Source organism: Salmo trutta, chromosome 5 (genome assembly GCF_901001165.1).
Source record: "Salmo trutta chromosome 5, fSalTru1.1, whole genome shotgun sequence".
Classification (NCBI taxonomy): domain Eukaryota; kingdom Metazoa; phylum Chordata; class Actinopteri; order Salmoniformes; family Salmonidae; genus Salmo; species Salmo trutta.
The window spans coordinates 20,898,465-20,918,997 of NC_042961.1; the positions used below are offsets into that span (position 1 = coordinate 20,898,465).

A 20,533-nucleotide genomic window follows, 5' to 3' on the forward strand; every position below is an offset into this window, starting at 1 on the left:
CATACGGTACGACTTGACTCGCATAAAAACTGTGGATTAAAATGTGGTTCGTGATGCAAAACAAATTGACTGTTCTTCTCTATTTCAGCTTATTCTACTGTGTCTGGAGTGAATGGCCCCCTGGTGATTCTGGATAATGTGAAGGTGACTGAAAACTTAACATTACTTCTCTATTAATCTCTCGTGGACAGACGCACGTAACTTAACTGGTATCGTAACGTCTGTCAACAGGCTGTGACTGATAATGAGGAACTTTGTTCCGGTATGCAGATTGTTCGTCACTGATCATTTGGACTAATCACGATATCTCAATGCTCGCATCATTTGAATTTCGGGAAGGGGAGGGGACATTTGGCCCATAGACTTGCCTGAAACTTGCAGAGTTTCTGTTAAGGGGGGTGGAGACTTCGCAAATTGCGTTTATCTTCCTTTTAACGTCGCCACCCCCCAGAACTTAATCGAGCATCTGATGCAATTATGTCAGATTTTTTGGGGGGGGTTTCTGCTCTATAATAATTTGTGTTCTGGCTTGCTTATTGATATTCTTATTTTCTGCAGGGTTATCCTTATTGATGGCTGTGTATGTTTCCTGTTTTGAAAGACCGTAAGAAACATGTTTGTTAAATGTATGTTTTTCCATCTTGTGGCAGTTTCCCAGGTATGCTGAGATTGTGCATCTGACTTTACCTGATGGCACCAGGAGGAGTGGCCAGGTGCTGGAGGTGATTGGCACCAAGGCTGTCGTACAGGTGAGCCCCACCCCCCACACACACAGAAACGCGCGTACACACCACAAACGACTGAAAGTTCCTGTTTTAATGTAATTTTCAGGTGTTTGAGGGGACATCTGGTATTGATGCCAAGAAGACGGCCTGTGAGTTCACCGGTGACATCCTACGCACACCCGTGTCTGAGGACATGCTGGGTAAGATGAGCCCTCCAACAAGCTGAGTGGCATCCTGTGGGTGCTAGGCAGGAGGAAGCATGAAATCCACCACTGATTAAGACTTAATTAGGCTGCTCTACGTCTGTTTTCATCAATCTGTATAACTGTTTCCTACTGCCCCTTTCTCACACAAAGAAGAACATACCCTGGAAGCTTTACTCTCTTAGTGTGCTTAATACAATTGTTCTGCTCCATTTTTACCTCACCTCTGTTAATTCCTCAATTTGAGTCCTGCGTTGAGTCTTCCCCGCACGTGACTTAGGGGAACAAAACATTGAAGAAAATCTGAGGCTTGAATGACCTTTTGTAAATGTCAAACCACATCATTGGGTCTCAAGGTCAGGTGTATTTGAATAGTAGAGAGTGAACCATTTGTTGCTAGAGTATTCTGATTAATGGGCCTAAAATGAATGAACATGTTAGATACAGTATCTCCACTATTGGCTGAAACCTGAAATAACTGCTATTTATTAAGGAATCAGAGGCAGAGAGAATTATGTTGATGGCAATCCATGTGCTATGAAATGAAACCAATAGAGAATGTCTTACGCTTTTTCATTTCAGGACGTGTTTTCAATGGCTCAGGCAAGCCCATTGACCGCGGCCCCACTGTGCTGGCTGAAGACTACCTGGATATCATGGGTAGGACGGAGCTATAGTTCAGTTCATTCACCAAGTGAAAAAATATTCCTAGATAACATTGTCTGTGGTGAAATTAAATTGACCCTGACATGATAAAAAAAATAGAACCATGGTACCTTGACGATAATCATAATATACTGAGCTCACAACGGATAAGCGTCCATCTCTATTCTGCTAGTGGATCTAGATGTGAAGCTATATTTTAGCTTGTATAGTGTGATTTCAGTCTTTAGTTGTATCTCTGCCACAAGGCCAAACTCTGTCTCTTTTATTGACTGTTGATCCCATCCCCCGAGTCCCTTTTCACGTGTAGCGTGCCATCGTGTTGGCATGGCATCCCAATGAATAGATGACCTGAAAGAGGGTCATGAGTCTGTCATCTTAAAGGCAACAATGTGTTTGACCCTGATTTCCGTTCTGACCTTTTTGTTCCATCTTCCGACCATGTATTGATGTGAAACCTTTTGGGGATTTCCTACATCTCCCTCACGTGTACTTATTTCATTTTATTTTCTAAACCATAGTTTACTTGTGTGCAACTACACATAGTTTAAATAGCTGAATTTAAACTATTATGAGGCCAACTCTACCATTTATATCCATTACAGTGCCCTCCACTAGTATTGGCACCCGTGGTTGGATCTTCCAACAGGACAATGAGCCAAATCACACCTCAAAATCAACACAAAAATGGTTCACAGACCACAGAATCAAGGTTTTGCCATGGCCATCTCAGTCCTTTGACATAAACCCCATAGAAAACCTGTGGGATGAGTTGGAGGAGAGCACATATATATTCTTGGGTCTTTCCCATAGTGATGGATGACTATGGGAACTTTGCCTGTGTGTCACCTCATATTTATACCCCAGTGAAACAGGAAGTCATGGCTTACCACTTAAGTGTTCCTCATCACTCAGGTGAACTTAAAAATGTAAAATATGAATGGGAATATACTTCAGTTAGATTTTACTCATAAGAATTTCTTGGGTGTACCAATAGTTGTGGCACACGTATCGGAGAAAAATATTTTTTACATGTATTTATTTCAATCATTTTACTTCAATTAAAGGTTCGATTTTTGTGAATATTTTGAATGAAAGACCAGGAAGATAAACAGCAAAGGCATTTTTCACAGCCCGTTTTGCTCATAATTATCAAAGGTGCCAATATTAATGGAGGGCACTGTATATTACTTCTACCTGGCCAATGCCTGGGTTGGAAGTGGCTTACCCTCTGGTTTGTGTTTCTGAACCTCTGCTTGTGACCTGTCCCAGGCCAACCCATCAACCCTCAGTGCCGTATCTACCCTGAGGAGATGATCCAGACTGGTATTTCTGCCATCGATGGGATGAACAGCATTGCTCGAGGTCAGAAGATCCCCATCTTTTCTGCCGCTGGCCTACCCCACAACGAGGTACGATGGAGACGCCAGCTCTTGACAAGGCTAGGCCACACAAACAAATAAGCTATATGTGCCTTGGGCTGCATTTTGCCATATTCTAGCCTCAGTCAATAGCATTGGAGAGGACCTTCAAACACTAGCAGAACAATGTGATCTGTAACATGAGGCAGTTCATTCTGTTAGACACCTCAGCTATTTGCATTATCACAGTCAGGGGATTCTAATTTAGTGTCATCTGTTTTGGTTTGTAGTAATCTATTCTTCTGTGCTTTATTTTTTCTGTCAAACACCCCTTGTGGAGTGTGCCCGCACTTAAGTGTGCAAGTGAACGCATGTATGTGTGCGCGTGCACGTGTGTTTAAATGATTAGTGCTAATGGGCTGAGAAGATTTTATTGTTTTGGCCCTGTGGTGCAGGAACTGGCAGAAACAGCGAAGTGGGTCAGGAGGACATCTCAGAAATCCACTTTGACATTTTACTGCCTGTGGAGGGCATTTTCTTATTTCACACAGAGCCTTGCCTCACCCTGTCTCCATCTCCACACACAGGACTCCAGAATGCCAAACACATTTAATCATTTTACTGCCTACTTATTGGACTACTTGGAGTCAATTGAGAGCATAGGTCTTGTGTCCTGTGTGGCTCAGCTGGTAGAGCATGGTGCTTGCAGTGCCAAGAGGTGTAGGTTTAATTCCTGCTGAGGCCACCCATACATAAAAATGTATGCACTGCTAAGTGGCATACATGTTGTTTTCGCACAATCATGTGCCTGTCACATTTGATAGTCTGTGTATCAGACACACTGTTAACTAGATGCTTGTTCTCCATTTAATTTTAGGCTCATATTAACAGCCTATTTAGTCAATGGTATGAACACATTAAACCTACTAAAGAGAAACCTGAAGGTGGCATAATACCATATACGTAGGCACCACTTGAAATCTTTTGAATATGTCAGATTTAGTTTTAAGTTGATGTTATTGTGTCATGAAAGCGTGACTCAGATCCATGCCTCTGTGTCAGTGTGTTAGTTATCGGCACATGGCAGCCATCTGGACTTCCGAATCTCAGTCTAAAAATAGAATTGACCAACCAAACCCCCCCCCCCCCCCCCAGAGTTCTTCTGGTGCCTTGAAGTATTTCATTAGGATTTGGACAAATGAGAGTTGAAACGATTTGCTTATCTGATTCATTGGAATAGTTATCTTATTGTTTCAACGCGACAGTTAGCCGACTTTGAGTGAACTCAAATTAATAGGACGTTTAGCAACTAATGGAGGACAGGGTTTTACCTTTGACTGAACCTGAAAAGTGAGGAATGTTGGTCATTGCCAGCTTGACTTTTGTTCATCTAACTCAATCTTGTGATTTATGGCACGACATGGGGACAAGGTGCGGGGCAGTGTCAAGGAAGTCCAAATCTTTCTCCATTCCAACATGTTCTTATTACAAGCCTCGTTCGGTGTTAGTTTGATCATTCTCTACTAACCTCTCCACTAAATCTCAGGGACAAGATGAGAATATCAGTGTTAAAGGACTTACCAAAAAAGTCCAGACCACCAAACTATTGCACATTTGATTTGGAAACGAGATTAATAGTTTCGATAGTTCATATTGTCATATCAGACAGTGGCCATGGTTTTCCATGACTGAAGGGAGGCTATTTTCTAAGGTCTTGGAGAGAGAGCTGATGCCCCCTGGTTGAACTGGGAAATGAATTAAACCAATAAGACAATGATGGCGAGAGGGGATTAGGCGATCGTGTGAAGGGCACTGATTAATATAGGATCGGTAGCCCAGCCATGAGGCCCTTAACGCTTGAGGTGGCTGTCCTCTCACCAGCCATCACAGTCTGCAAACAGCCTCATTATGACCTTCAGGCCAGACAATGGAGGCCCAACACTTGAGTTTTTTTCTGTGTTCACAGAAAGCCGTGTTGTTGGTCAGGGCAGACTGCCAAACTGAAACATGCGCGATCAGATTCTGGCGGAGGGGGAGCCTCAGTCAAATGCATAGAATCCCACTGAAGCAAAAGGATGACACCGATTTTGGGTGTTGTGTATACATATATATTTTTTAATCCGGTCCCTTGATTAGCAACTGTTTTGAATGGGAATAAAATAATGATCCTCCAATCTGGAAGTGCATGATCAAAAGAGGGCAGTTGGATAGAGAGCCCACTGTAGTGTCCCACTGTACTAAAAACAGTGAACAGGGTACTCCTTGTCTGACTAATGATGCTGTTCGACTTCTCGCGTCACTGGAATGCTATAAAGCGCTTCTCGTTTCATTAAACAGATGTCATGGGGTCATTTTTGCCATGGTTCTCTATGGGCCAGGTGTCTCAGCTCAGGGTGCAATGAGAGGTCAGCCCTGATCAACAGGTGGCAACCATTACATTAAGCGTGAAATTCCTCCCCTCTCGATTCCTAATCACAGAGTTGTTCTTCAACTATGCATACCCAAACACCCCACAAACATGCATACTCATGCGCGCACACACAAACACGCGCACCGCTCCGGTAGCTAGCTGGATGGTGTGCTCGCTGATGTCCAGTCATTTTTAATAGACTGGCTGTTTTATCAACGTGAATGTTTCAAGACGTCATCATTTTTAATCCTGTGTATGTTTTGATTCTCAGATTGCTGCCCAGATTTGTCGTCAGGCTGGCCTGGTGAAGAAATCCAAGGATGTGATGGACTACAGCGACGATAACTTTGCCATTGTCTTTGCTGCCATGGGGGTGAGTTGAGCGGCACTAGATGGACAAAATATCTCTCTTTATCTGATCTGTTTTTTTCCCTCTAGTGTTAGGCTAATCCCTCCTCTTAACCCCACCGTGACAATCCCCCCTCTCCTCTTCTCGCTCTCATTCACCAGGTGACTTAGCGTTTAAGTCCCCTGTTACTTCTGCTCCTCTGAGCAGATTCTGGCCATGCCGGTTATTATTCAGCAGTCTTGAACACATTTAGCTAGCCAGTATCAAATTCTCTCCAGTTCAGCTGCTCTGCTCTTGACTATTTAACACTGTGTGGGGAGTCTTCTGTGACCTGTGGCAGAGATGTTAGTGACCCCCACCTCTGCTCCTCTGGCCCCCCTTATCCTCTCCCTGCTGATGGCTAATTCACACACCCATTGAGGGCTTTGTAACATAAGCACTAACTCTCTGAAAGGGTAGTAGAAATGCAATGCGTACTGGCAGATGGGTATGAAAAGGGATTAAGACATTTTAAATCGTATGTATTCATTGAGAAGAAGTTTGCAATTTAGGAAAAGGACACAGTGTAAAGAACAGTGTATTAAGCCTCAACATCAGATTTAAAAAAAAATGTATTTAACCTTTATTTAACTAGGCAAGTCAGTTAAGAACAAATTCTTATTTACAATGACGGCCTACCGGGCAAAACAGTGGGTTAACTGCCTTGTTTAGGGGTAGAACGATAGATTTTTACCTTGTCAGCTCGGGGTTTTGATCCAGCAACCTATCAGTTACTGGCCCAATGCTCTAACCACTAGGCTACCTGCCACCCCTTTAATATTTAACGTCCCTGTCTCTCAAACTATTGCATTTTTCCCCCATACGAATTCCAGAAAAAAAACGAATTTCCGATTTTGATACACAAAACCATTCACACCAAGTCCGATGCGTTTCCCCCCCACACTTTTCTGAAATATTCACACGTCACCACATACGTCAGCATCGATGACAGTTTGGAAACTGGTAATATACACTGAACAAAAATATAAACGCAACATGTTGGTTTCATGAGCTGAAATATAAGATCCCATAACTTTTCCATGTGCACAAAAATCTTATTTCTCTCAGATTTTGTGCACAAATAAGTTTACTTTCTTGTTAGGGAGCTTTGCCAAGATAATCCATCCACCTAACAGGTGTGGCATATCAAGAAGCTGATTAAACAGCATGATCATTACACTGGTGCACCTTGTGCTGGGGACAATAAAAGGCCACTCTAAAATGTGTAGTTTTGTGACACAACACAATGCCACATTGTCTCAAGTTTTGAGGGAGCGTGCAATTGGCATGCTGACTGCAGGAATGTCCACCAGAGCTGTTGCCAGAGAATTGAATGTTCATTTCTCTACCATAAGCTGCCGCCGATTTAGAGAATTTGGCAGTACGTCCAACCGGCCTCACAACCGCAGACCATGTGTATGGCTTCGTGTGGGCGAGCAGTTTCCGGATTTCAACATTGAACGGAATGCCCCATGGTGGCAGTGGGGTTATGGTATGGGCAGACATAAGATATGGAAAGCGAACACAATTGCATTTTATCGATGGTAATTCGAATGCACAGAGATGCCGTAACGAGATCCTGAGGCCCATTGTTGTGCCATTTATCCGTCGCCATCATGTTTCAGCCTGATAATGCACAGCCCCATGTTGCAAGGATCTGTACACAATTCCTGGAAGCTGAAAATGTCCCAGTTCTTCCATGGCCCGCTTACTCACCAGACATGTCACCCATTGAGCATGTTTGGGATTCTTTGGATCGACAGCGTGTTCCAGTTCCTGCCAATATCCAGCAACTTCGCACAGCCATTGAAGAGCGGGACAACATTCCACAGGCCACAATCAGCAGCCTGATCAACTCTATGTGAAGGAGATGTCACTCTGCATGAGGCAAATAGTGGTCACCAGATACTGACTGGTTTTCTGATCCACGTTTCTGAATAACTGATGCATATCTGTATTCCCAGTCAAGTGAAATCCATATATTAGGGCCTAGTTTATTTGAAATGACTGATTTCCTTATGAACGGTAACTCAGTAAAATCTTAGAAATTGTTGCATTTCATATTTTTGTTCAGTATTTATAATTTTTTTCAAATAATGAGAAGCCTATGACCTGAATAGCCTTCCATATTCTTTTGTCCAAGTGTTTTAGCCTTTGATAGTTTTGCGTTTCCCCTCTTTGAGCAACATTGCCGCTGAGAATGACCGCAGCAAAAGCGTTTGTACGGAAGGCCATTCAGGTTATAGTCGTCTTGTTATTTTACGTGTCATAACACTAGTTAAAATGTACTAGTTTGTCTGGACTCCGTCTCTTTTAATCAGATAGAAGGAACAACTATACGGTCGTTCCACAAAGTGCCTTTTGCATCCCTTTTTTATAATGTAAGTAGAAATTGTACGCATACAGTATATTAGATAGTGTAAAAGCAGGTGAGCTGATTCTATTTTTGGCCATTTTTTTGCTGTTTTGTGGTGAAACTAGGTTGAGCATAACGCGTCACGCTGAAAATGTTTTAACAATGTAAAAAAAAAAAATTTTTTACTTTCATTCAATTGTCGCTCCCTGCACCCAACACTTTTATTTATTTATTTTTTTTTTTTTTATCCCCAATTTCGTGGTATCCAATTGGTAGTAGTTACAGTCTTGTCTCATCGCTGCAACTCCCGTACGGACTCGGGAGAGGCGACGGTCGAGAGCCATGCGTCCTCCGAAACACAACCCAACCAAGCCGCACTGCTTCTTGACACAATGCCCATCCAACCCGGAAGCCAGCCGCACCAATGCATCAGAGGAAACACCGTACACCTGGCGACATGATCACTGTGCACTGCGCCAGGCCCGCCAAAGGAGTCGCTAGTGCGCGATGAGACAAGGATATCCCTGCCGGCCAAACCCTCCCTAACCCGGACGACGCTGGGCCAATTGTGCGCCGCCCCAACAATCAAACCTGTTCCGAGTAGGGTTGGGCCGATATGATTCACTAGAATATTTGGCATTGATGATATATCGTGATATTCAAGACTTTACTCTTTGAACTTAAAACGGCATAGTTTAGATTGAATCAGTTAAGGCTGTATCAATATGTTGAAAATGAAGTCTAAATGAATTAACTAAGCCTTATTATTTCGCCATTAATGAGAATGAGACTATAATAGCATAAATAAGCACATAAATCGCACAGTCTGGAATTATTCAGTAATTAACGCCGCAAAACGATTCTATCGAATTTGGAGTAGGAGCTGGTAGAAGAGGTCTCCCCAAATATCGGTCAACCCTAGTTCCGACTAAATAATTGACGGGTTGCAGCAGGACGATATTTCGCAATTGGAGTGAAAGGCGTCAAACAAGATGTGCTCTTATTTCAGGGATTCTTGAAAGTTGGGACAATCCTTGTCTGGCAGGGAAATGTTTTTTAATTTTTTTTTAGTTGAAATGTATTTTGTTTAATTATTTGAGCTTAAAATTAATTTTAGGGGAATTTTATAAGGGGAAATATCTGGTTTTGTTTTCTAGATATTAGTTTGTATTATTCAGTTCCATGTCGGCTCTGTGCCAGGAAATGTCTATGTCCAGAGCAAAGGATCACCATTTCAAACTCTCCCAAAAAGTTACAAAAATTCTGTATTAACTGACAAATGATCCCATGACTTTAAGGAATATTTTTCTCTGGAGTTTCGGTCAAGTCCGACAGTTTTGTCAAATCCTCAATTAATAAAAAATGAGTAGGGTCAGCTATTGAGGAAAACCAAAATTGCTACGTAGTATACTGTAGCACTTGAATAAAGAAGACAAATATGCAATTTTTCCATGAAATGAAATTCCAACAGTTAGTGTAGTTTAATTTTGGTTTATTTTAAAAAGTGTTTATTCCTGAGTCATATGTCTGAGAGCACAATCAGGAATAACACTTTGCATTCTTAAATTAGACAATTTCTCAACAACACTAAAATAAAGTGAAATATGTGTAAAATCAATATGTAAACATGGCTCAGACATTTGTATAAGCCACTGTTTCCCAAATTGGAGGCCATGACCCCATTTGGGCTTGTCTGATTTCAACCTGGAATCATGAGAGAAACTCTGGGGAGAGATCGTGCTTGATTGATAGAACCGGGGTTACGTCAGTAATAAACAGTTGAAATAAACAGTCACATTTGTAGGAAGAAAACGCTTTATCTTTTGAACTGTTTTTAAGCTACAAAATATCCCTGAAAGATTAATGTCAGGAACACTGTGTCTCTACAATGCCCACAAGCTGCACAGGACTCATTAGAACAGAGTGGACAAGATCAGGCACATAATCAGACTGGGGGGGCACATTGTCAATTGTTATTTTCTACACAGAAGATCATACCAAATTATTACCTTTCTGATGTTTGTCACTTCAACTTCTTTGAGATTGAAGTACTGTCAAAATGGGGTTATGGGCCAAAAGTTTGGGAATCCTTGGTATAGGCCTATGCTATAATGTTTTCTTACACATAGAAATATATGCACGCTTGTGTGACTCTCATAAAGAGGGCATGTCTGATGCACGGTACTTCACTGTTAAGTAGCTCTTTGTAGCCCTGGAGGTCCATCCATCTGTAGTATTTGAGCATTTTATTAGGATCCCCAATTAGCTGCTGCCAACACAGCGGCTACTCTTCCTTGGGTCGTAACAGAAAACAAAACATATAATAAATAGAATACATAATATACAGAACATAATACAATACATCATGGGTAGGCAACCCTGGTTCATGTTTTTGATTTAACCGACCTGGAAGACCAGGTGTTGAATGGAGGGAGTCATTGAACTGATCAATTAGCTCAGTTGGTCAGGTGTGGTGCCTAGTTGGAACAAAATCCTACAGTACCTGCAGCACTCCAGGAAGGGGTAGCCTACCCCTGCAATACATAATAATACAATAAAAAATATATAAAAATGTCTCATCACAGTCCCTGTCGTGTTGCACGTTTTTACTTAATTTATGTTTGTTTTTTTGCTCCCTTGAATTACCTGGGGTGGCAGAGTGCCATGTAGTCATGGCTCTATTTTAATACTGTGTGTTTCCCAGCCTCTGTTCTGTACCTGGGGACTGTGAAGAGACCTCTGGTTGCATGTTTTGTGTGATACCGATGAGTGTCTGAACTTGAACAGACAGTTCGGTACCTTCAACACCTCGCACAAAGGCCAATAGTGATGTAGTCAGCCTCTCCTCAACTTTGAGCCAGGAGAGATTGACATGCATGTCATTGACATTCTCCCTCCTTGTGCAGTACGTGCTGCTCTGTTCTGGACCAACTCCAATTTTCCTAGGTCTTTTTTTTGCCACACGTGATCACACAACTGGGCAGTAGTCCAGGTGGGACAAAACTAGGGCCTGTAGGACTTGCCTGGTTTATTGAGATGTCAAGAAAGCAGAGCAATGCCATATCACGGACAGACCTCTTCCCCTTTAGCAACCACTGAGTCTAAATGTTTTGACGATGACGGCTTACTATCTAGGATTACACCCAGCAGCTTAGTTGTCTGAACTTGCTCAATCGCCACATTATTCAATAATAGATCAAGATGAGGTTTAGCGTTGACAAGTGATTTGTCCCAAAATGATGCTTTGATATATTTAGCACCAGCCTATTGCTAGTCACCCATTCTAAAACTGACTGGAGCGCTATGTTAAAGGTGTCAGTTATTTTACTGTCAAAGCCGACATGTATACTGTTGAGTCGTCAGCTTACATCGACACAGGCTTTATTGAAGGTCAGTGGAAGGTCATTAGTAAAAACAGAAAACAATAATGGCCCAAGACCTGCGGTACACCACACTCAACCGAATTGGCATTGGAGTCTTCCATTATAGGAAACCCTCTGTGTTCTGTTAGATAAGTTGCACTCAATCCATAAGGCAGAGGATGTAAATCCATAACACCTGCATCTTTTCATCAATAACATCAAAAGCTGCACTGAAGTCTAACGAAACAGCTCCCACAATCGTGTTATAAATTTTTTTCAGCCAATCATCGGTCATTTGTGTCGGTGCCGAGCATGTTGAGTGCCCTACCCTATAAGCATGCTGAAAGTCTGTTGCCAATTTTGTTTTCTGTAAAATAACATTTGTATTTGGTCAAACATTTATTTTTTTCCTTAAAGTTTGCTAAGCACTGGTAAGACTGAGTGCTCGGCTGTTTGAACCATTAAAGGGTGCTTTGCTATTCTTTGGCAGTGGAATTGCAAAGCACAACACACGATGCATTGGCCAATTAATTGACAACTTCAGCTTTAGCTTGCTTAAATAGAGCGGGTACTACCGGTTTACTAAAATGGATGCGAGAGGGTGAAGTTCGTAACGTGGCTTGAGCACTTTCACGAGGTAATTCTTCTCAACCACCGAGGATTGGTGTATATCTGCAGCTATAAACAAACCGGTCAGAATCGGCTGCGACCGGCTGCTTGAAATGTTGCTGCTTGAATGTTGCATTTCCCGTCTTGCTCCGATGGTAGGAATACTGGGGTGATGTCGGTGTTATCTCCTCGGAAGCCAAATTGTATGATTTTAATTTTGGTTACAAAGCGCGAGTAGGCTCTAGTTGTTTTAATGGAATAGCCTGACATCTTTTTAATCAGATTTACTCAAGTGGTGTCTGATGGAGTTGCCATAAATCCAGTTAGGTGCATTTTATGAAATAAGGTTTTAATTAGGTGGGTGTTCCTTTACATTATGTGATAGCTCATACTTTGGTCTATATTATTATTTGAAAAAATGTTATCCCATCTTTCAAGAATCCCAGATGTATTTTTATTTGGGAAGGGGGAAAAATCAGACTTGGTGAGAAAGGGCCTTAACACTTAACCATGTTTTCACATACGATCAGAGCATGTAAAATTACCCTGAGTAGGATGGAACTGATTCAGTAAGCTGCAACATAATTTGCAGTACATTGCTCTTTGTATAGTGTTTAGGAAGAATTTGCCTTCATTTCTTGTGATAATTGCAGACTGACACTCATTTTTCTGATATAGGCGCGTGTTTTTTTTCTTGTCCGTGGGCGACTCTTATACAGTATATTCTTGCTTTTGTTGAAGAATGTTCAAGGCCTTCTACTATCAACTTAGTATGTAATCATGAACCTACCTTTTTTTCCCCTAACCTATCTTTTCAGGTGAACATGGAAACTGCTCGCTTCTTCAAGTCGGACTTTGAGGAGAATGGATCCATGGACAATGTTTGCCTGTTCTTGAACCTAGCCAACGACCCCACGTGAGTTTGTTCATAAGCTCTGTGCACTAGCTCCCTCCTATAAATAATGCTTTCATGGTACATCTAAGGAGTCAGGAATTCAAGGCAATAAGGTGTCTAAAATATTGCTGTATAAAGGCAAGCCTGTCATTTTCACCTTTTCAACAGAGTATTATTAGTCTATTTTGTCTTTCCCTACCTTTTTTATGTTAATGGTGGAAACCTTTTAATTCCTTCCTTTGTCTTTCCTTTCTCAGTATTGAGCGCATCATCACCCCTCGCCTGGCTCTGACCTCAGCTGAGTACCTGGCCTACCAGTGTGAGAAGCATGTCCTGGTCATCCTGACTGACATGAGCTCCTACGCCGAAGCTCTGAGAGAGGTGGGCAACTAAACTAACTCAAGGAATTCGGCTGTTTACTCCTGGGGGAAAAAAACTCATACTTTCTTTTTGTGAAGTGTCAGACTTGCACCTTAATTCTGTATACATTTGAGAGCCATAACTTTTCTTTTGATTATGGTGTCGCAAATTCAATGTGCCAGTTAGTGTAGTCAGTACGGCCTACATGGATGTGGTATTGAACCTCCACATCCCACAAAAGCTGACCATGACACGGTAAATGAGGTGAGGAAGGTGGGACATGTGCTTTCCACACCAAGGAAATACATGGGGGGGGGAATAACACCTAGGTATCTGCATCAAGGTTTTCAACCTGAAAGATGTTACATGGCCTCATTTGTATGACCAAACAGTATTGTTAATAGTCCTATGCAGGTTGTTAACAGATGGGTACATTCTGTAAAGATTATGGTCCTCCATATAGTGTCCACACTACCACCTTCCAAACCTTCAGTGCTGCCGTCTATTATATTGTTCCTCAATAGTGGAAAGATAACCTTCCTTAAGCAATAACTCTTATTATAATTCTTACAGTCAACTAGAGTATTCTTCGTAGAACCTTTTTGATAGAATGAGTTCCATTGAACCACACACCCCAATTCCTGATTGTGCGTACATGCGTGTGGCATCTTATTAGAAAAATTAATCAGTTCTTGGTATGTCAGTCAATGTTAAATATAATAATTCCTAATAATTATTGATTTAACTTGTAATCTGAAAACGCATAAAAAAACAAAACTAACTCATTTAAATTGAGATGGTAGAGATGGAGATTGAATGTCTCTATTTGGCTTCAGATGAGTTGAGGCAGTTTGGCTTGGAAAGGCAGCGAAGCTTTAGCGGAGGAGGCGTCGATGGTACAGTCAGAGAAACAAAGACAGTCTGACAAACAGGCCCGGAATGCTTGATTAGTGCACCACATCTGCTTCTCCGATGGCAAGTTCCTCCATAGGACCCGCTCTTCCATAGGTACTGGTCCTCCATTTTCGTATATGAGGCACCCATCTGGGTGATGCCACGGCTGCTGAAAGCGTGCGAAAAGCCACCATTTCGGCAGTGGTTAATAACAGTCCCTGAGCCTCTATCTCTGGACACAGCATGCAGTACTTGTTGTAGTTCTTCCCAACAGATAAAACCATAAAGCCTGGGCTGCATTATTTGAATATGAACAGACAGCCTGCTAGCTAGCTATAAGTTCAAAAGAAAAAAAGAAATTCTATAGAATTGTCATCCCAATTCTGCTACTCTTGAGTCAAGACCATGAGATTTGTAAGTGATCAACCCTCAGACCAGTCAAACCCCAAAAGATAATGAATTGGACTATGGAGATGATATAAACGAATATAGACAGAAGCATGTCTGTTCTACGAAATATATTCCCAAATAAATACCATGTCATTTAAAACAAAACCAGACAACTCCAGAGTAGTTTACCTAGTTGTGTGTTCTATGTGGGATAATAAAAAAATACAAATATTATTTTAACCTTTTATTTAACTAGGGAAGTCAGTTAAGAACAAATTCTTATTTACAATGATGGCCTAGGAACAGTGGGTTAACTACCTTGTTCAGGGGCAGAACGACAGATTTTTACTTTGTCAGCTCAAGGATTCGATCAAGCAACTTTTTGGTTACTGGCCCAACGCTCTAACCACTAGGCTACCTGAGGGAAACGTATTTTGACAAGCAGTCAATGCACAACAATTCTTAATGTATTTGTGGGAAAACACTTTTGAAAGCAGTTTTGGCAAATGTATTTTGAAAGCAGTTTTGGATCCCAGTTTTACATTGCTACCATGTTTATTTCTCTACTCTTCTTTTAATTGCACATGACATCGTTTTACAAATACAGTTTTACGAGTTTCAAGCGTGGTTTGGACTGGAATTGGGGACTGGAATTGGTCAAACTCTGTTTAATACATGTACAAAATTATCCTCGATCCGTAATGATGATCATAACCTCCCTTTTCGTGTAAGAAAGTTAACTTGGCCGCAGACAATCGATCTGAGAGACTTAAGTGTCAGTCATGGGATTTTTTGTTGTTGCTTTAACCCCTGCACATATGTTGATAACTAGCACAGAATCCCCCAGCAATAGTAACACTATTTCAAGAGGAAGTAGTTTGGACTACCAAACTTTGGCTCCTAAACATCTCAGGAGGTGTTGGCCAATTGATGAACTCTCTAATGTCTCCTTGTGTTCTCAGTGAAAGGCAGCATAATGTGGCCTTCTGGGAATGCCTTGACTTAATTCTCAGAAGCTTAGTGTGAAGCTTTCTGTGGTGAGACAGACATTCTCATCTCTTATGCCTGTAATATTCCTTATGTAGCAGAACATGTTCTGATGTTTCAATATTCTAGCCGCACAACAAGCGTTTGAAATGTTTTATGTTCATCTGAAAACATACCCCCCCTCCCTTCCCTCGTTCTCTGCCTGTAACCTTTGGCACACGTGCTGTTTCAATAATGCCTCGGCTAAGACTCTGGCTTGTAGGGTATTTAACCACTTACAAAGACTGACAAGGGGCATTAACATTTAACTTATTTTCCCATTCACCCGCTCGAAGGTCGAGTTTTGAATTTAATTCACAAGTGTTGGCTATCTCCGTCCTCTGGAGCTCAGGATGAATGCAAGTGCCTTTCTGCTCTGAATTCAACTAACTGAACAATTTGAACAGTGCTTTGGCCTGGGTTCTGAGTCATTTATTTTATACTTTGTCTGCTGAGAAAATGTCAATGCTTGACCTCCTTTTGGTGATTTTGAGTAACACTTCACAACAGGTGATTTAAATGAGAATATAGTACATGTTATTAGTCAAATCCAATTCCTATTATTTTGTCCTCCTTTAGAGAGAGTGTGTGTGTGTGTGTGTGTGTGTGTGTGTGTAAATTCAGCAAAAAAAGAAATCTCCGCTCACTGTCAACTGCGTTTATTTTCAGCAAACTTAATATATGTAAATATTTGTATGAACATAAGATTCAACAACTGCGACATAAACTGAACAAGTTCCACAGACATGTGACTAACAGAAATTGAATAATGTGTCCCTGAATAAAGGAGGGGTCAAAATCAAAAGTAACAGTCAGTATCTGGTGTGGCCACCAGCTGCATTAAGTATTGCAGTGCGTCTCCTCCTCATGGACTGCACCAGATTTGGCAGTTCTTGCTGTGAGATGTTACCCCACTCTTCCACCAAGGCACCTGCAAGTTCCCGGACATTTCTGGGGGGAGTGGCCCTAGCCCTCAACCTCCGATCCCACAGGTCCCAGATGTGCTCAATGGGATTGAGATCCGGGATCTTCGCTGGCCATAGCAGAACACTGACATTCCTGTCTTGCAGGAAATCACGCACAGAACGAGCAGTATGGCTGGTGGCATTGTCATGCTGGAGGGTAATGTCAGGATGAGCCTGCAGGAAGGGTGCGACATGATTGAGGAGGATGTCTTCCCTGTAACGCACAGCGTTGAGATTGCCTGCAATGACAACAAGCTCTGTCCGATGATGCTGTGACACACCGCCCCAGACCATGACGGACCCTCCACCTCCAAATCGATCCTGCTATAGAGTACAGGCCTCAGTGTAACACTCATTCCTTCGACGATAAATGTGAATCTGACCCCTTTTTTTAAATTATTATTATTTTTTATTTCACCTTTATTTAACCAGGTAGGCCAGTTGAGAACAAGTTCTCATTTACACCTGCGACCTGGCCAAGATAAAGCAAAGCAGTGCAACAAAAAGAACAGAGTTACACATGGGATCAACAAATGTACAGTCAATAACACAACAGAAAATCTGTATACAGTGTGTGCAAATGAAGTAAGGCAATAAATGGGCCATAGTGGCGAAGTAATTACAATTTAGCAATTAACACTGGTATTATAGATGAGGATGTAGAAGTACTGGTGTGCAAAAGAGCAGAAAAAAACCTATGGGGATAAGGTAGGTAGTTGATTGGATGGGCTGTTTACAGATGGGCTGTGTACAGCTGCAGCGATCGGTAAGCTGCTCTGACAGCCAATGCTTGAAGTTAGTGAGGGAGATATGTCTCCAACTTCAGTGATTTTTGCAATTCGTTCCATTCATTGGCAGCAGAGAACTGGAAGGAAAGGCGGCCAAATGAGGTGTTTACTTTGGGGATGACTAGTGAAATATACCTGCTGGAGTGCGTGCTACGGGTGGGTGCTGCTATGGTGACCAGTGAGCTGAGATAAGGCGGAGTTTTACCTGGCAAAGACTTATAGATGACCTGGAGCCAGTGGGTTTGGCGACGTATATGTAGCGAGGACCAGCCAACGAGAGCATACAGGTCGCAATGGTGGGTAGTATATGAGGCTTTTGTGACAAAACGGATGGCGCTGTGATAGACTGCATCAAATTTGCTGAGGAGAAGGTGGGGGCTATTTTGTAAATGACATCGCCGAAGTCAAGGATCGGCAGGATAGTCAGTATTACGAGGGTATGTTTGGCAGCATGAGTGAAGGAGGCTTTGTTGAGAAATAGAAAGCCGATTCTAGATTTAATTTTGGATTGGAGATGCTTAATGAGTCTGGAAGGGGAGTTTACAGTCTAGCCAGACACCTAGGTATTTGTAGTTGTCCACATATTCTAAGTCGGAACCGTCCAGAGTAGTGATGCTAGGCGGACGGGCGGGTGCGGGCAGCAATCGGTTGAAGAGCATGCATTTAGTTTTACTAGCGTTTTTAAGAGCAGTTGGAGGCCACGGAAGGAGTGTTGTATGGCATTGAAGCTCATTTAGACGTTTGTTAACACAGTGTCCAAAGGGCCAGATGTATACAGAATGGTGTTGTCACCCCTGGTGAGACAAATCCGCGACTCGTCTGTGCAGAGCACTTTTTGCCAGTCCTGTCTGGTCTAGCGACGGTGGGTTTGTGCCCGTAGGCGACGTTGTTGCCGGTGATGTTTACTGATGACCTACCTTACAACAGACCTACAAGCCCTCAGTCCAGCCTCTCTCAGCCTATTGTGGACAGTCTGAGCACTGATGGAGGGATTGTGCGTTCCTGATGTAACTCGGGCAGTTGTTGTTGCCATCCTGCAGATATGATGTTCGGATGTACCAATCCTGTGCAGGTGTTGTTACACGTGGTCTGCCACTGCGAGGGCGATCAGCTGTCTGTCCTGTCTCCCTGTAGCGCTGTCTTTGGCGTCTCACAGTACGGACATAGCAATTTATTGCCCTGGCCACGTCTGCAGTCCTCATGCCTCCTTGCAGCATGCCTACGGCACGTTCACGCAGATGAGCAGGGACCCTGGGCATCTTTCTTTTGGTGAAGTTATTTGGATTTTTACTAATTATCTTTGAAAGACAGGATCCTGAAAAAGGGACGGTTCTTTTTTTGCTGAGTTTAGAATGCCAAGAGTCTGCAAAGCTGTCATCAAGGCAAAGGGAGGCTACTTTGACGAATCTCAAATGTAAAATTAAATTCGATTTTTATAACACTTTTTTTTTGCATACTACATGATTCCCTATGTTATTTCATCGTTTTGATGTCTTCGCTATTATTGTACAATGTAAAAAAATATACACTGCTCAAAAAAATAAAGGGAAAATAACACATCCTAGATCTGAATGAATGAAATAATCTTATTAAATACTTTTTCCTTTACATAGTTGAATGTGCTGACAACAAAATCACACAAAAATAATCTATGGAAATCCAATTTATCAACCCATGGAGGTCTGGATTTGGAGTCACACTCAAAATTAAAGTGAAAAACCACACTACAGGCTGATCCAACTTTGATGTAATGTCCTTAAAACAAGTCAAAATGAGGCTCAGTAGTGTGTGTGGCCTCCACGTGCCTGTATGACCTCCCTACATTGCCTGGGCATGCTCCTGATGAGGTGGCGGATGGTCTCCTGAGGGATCTCCTCCCAGACCTGGACTAAAGCATCTTCCAACTCCTGGACAGTCTGTGGTGCAACGTGGCGTTGGTGGATGGAGCGAGACATGATGTCCCAGATGTGCTCAATTGGATTCAGGTCTGGGGAACAGGCGGGCCAGTCGATGGCATCAATGCAGGAACTGCTGACACACTCCAGCCACATGAGGTCTAGCATTGTCTTGCATTAGGAGGAACCCAGGGCCAACCGCACCAGCATATGGTCTCACAAGGGGTCTGAGGATCTCATCTCGGTACCTAATGGCAGTCAGGCTACCTCTGGCGAGCACATGGAGGGCTGTGCGGCCCCCCCAAAGAAATGCCACCCCACACCATGACTGACCCACCGCCAAACTGGTCATGCTGGAGGATGTTGCAGGCAGCAGAACGTTCTCCACGGCGTCTCCAGACTGTCACGTCTGTCACATGTGCTCAGTGTGAACCTGCTTTCATCTGTGAAGAGCACAGGGCGCCAGTGGCGAATTTGCCAATCTTGGTGTTCTCTGGCAAATGCCAAACGTCCTGCACGGTGTTGGGCTGTCAGCCCAACCCCCACCTGTGGACGTCGGGCCCTCATACCACCCTCATGGAGTCTGTTTCTGACCGTTTGAGCAGACACATGCACATTTGTGGCCTGCTGGAGGTCAATTTGCAGGGCTCTGGCAGTGCTCCTCCTTGCACAAAGGCGGAGGTAGCGGTCCTGCTGCTGGGTTGTTGCCCTCTTACGGCCTCCTCCACGTCTCCTGATGTACTGGCCTGTCTCCTGGTAGCGCCTCCATGCTCTGGACACTACGCTGACAGACACAGCAAACCTTCTTGCCACAGCTCGCATTGATGTGCCATCCTGGATGAGCTGCACTACCTGAGCCACTTGTGTGGGTTGTAGACTCCGTCTCATGCTACCACTAGAGTGAAAGCACCGCCAGCATTCAAAAGTGACCAAAACATCATCTAGGAAGCATAGGAACTGAGAAGTGGTCTGTGGTTACCACCTGAAGAACCACTCCTTTATTGGGGGTGTTTTGCTAATTGCCTATAATTTCCACCTGTTGTCTATTCCATTTGCACAACAGCATGTGAAATTTATTGTCAATCAGTGTTGCTTCCTAAGTGGACAGTTTGATTTCACAGAAGTGTGATTGACTTGGAGTTACATTGTGTTGTTTAAGTGTTCCCTTTATTTTTTTGAGCAGTGTGTGTGTATATATACAAAATCTGAAAAACCCTTGAATGAGTAGGTGTGTCAGCTTTTG

At 42.7% G+C, this 20,533-nt stretch overlaps 1 protein-coding gene across 1 annotated transcript in view; it reads left to right on the forward strand.

The window, feature by feature from the left end:
• Nucleotides 1-20,533, forward strand: part of LOC115193839 (V-type proton ATPase subunit B, brain isoform) — a 46,664-nt gene that overhangs the window by 21,890 nt on the left and 4,241 nt on the right. Inside the window, exons 2-9 of the mRNA XM_029752911.1 lie at nt 89-144; nt 651-749; nt 832-925; nt 1,511-1,588; nt 2,864-3,003; nt 5,634-5,735; nt 12,896-12,993; nt 13,230-13,353. Coding sequence (XP_029608771.1) covers nt 89-144; nt 651-749; nt 832-925; nt 1,511-1,588; nt 2,864-3,003; nt 5,634-5,735; nt 12,896-12,993; nt 13,230-13,353 — 791 coding nt within the window. The remainder of the gene's footprint in view (nt 1-88; nt 145-650; nt 750-831; nt 926-1,510; nt 1,589-2,863; nt 3,004-5,633; nt 5,736-12,895; nt 12,994-13,229; nt 13,354-20,533) is intronic.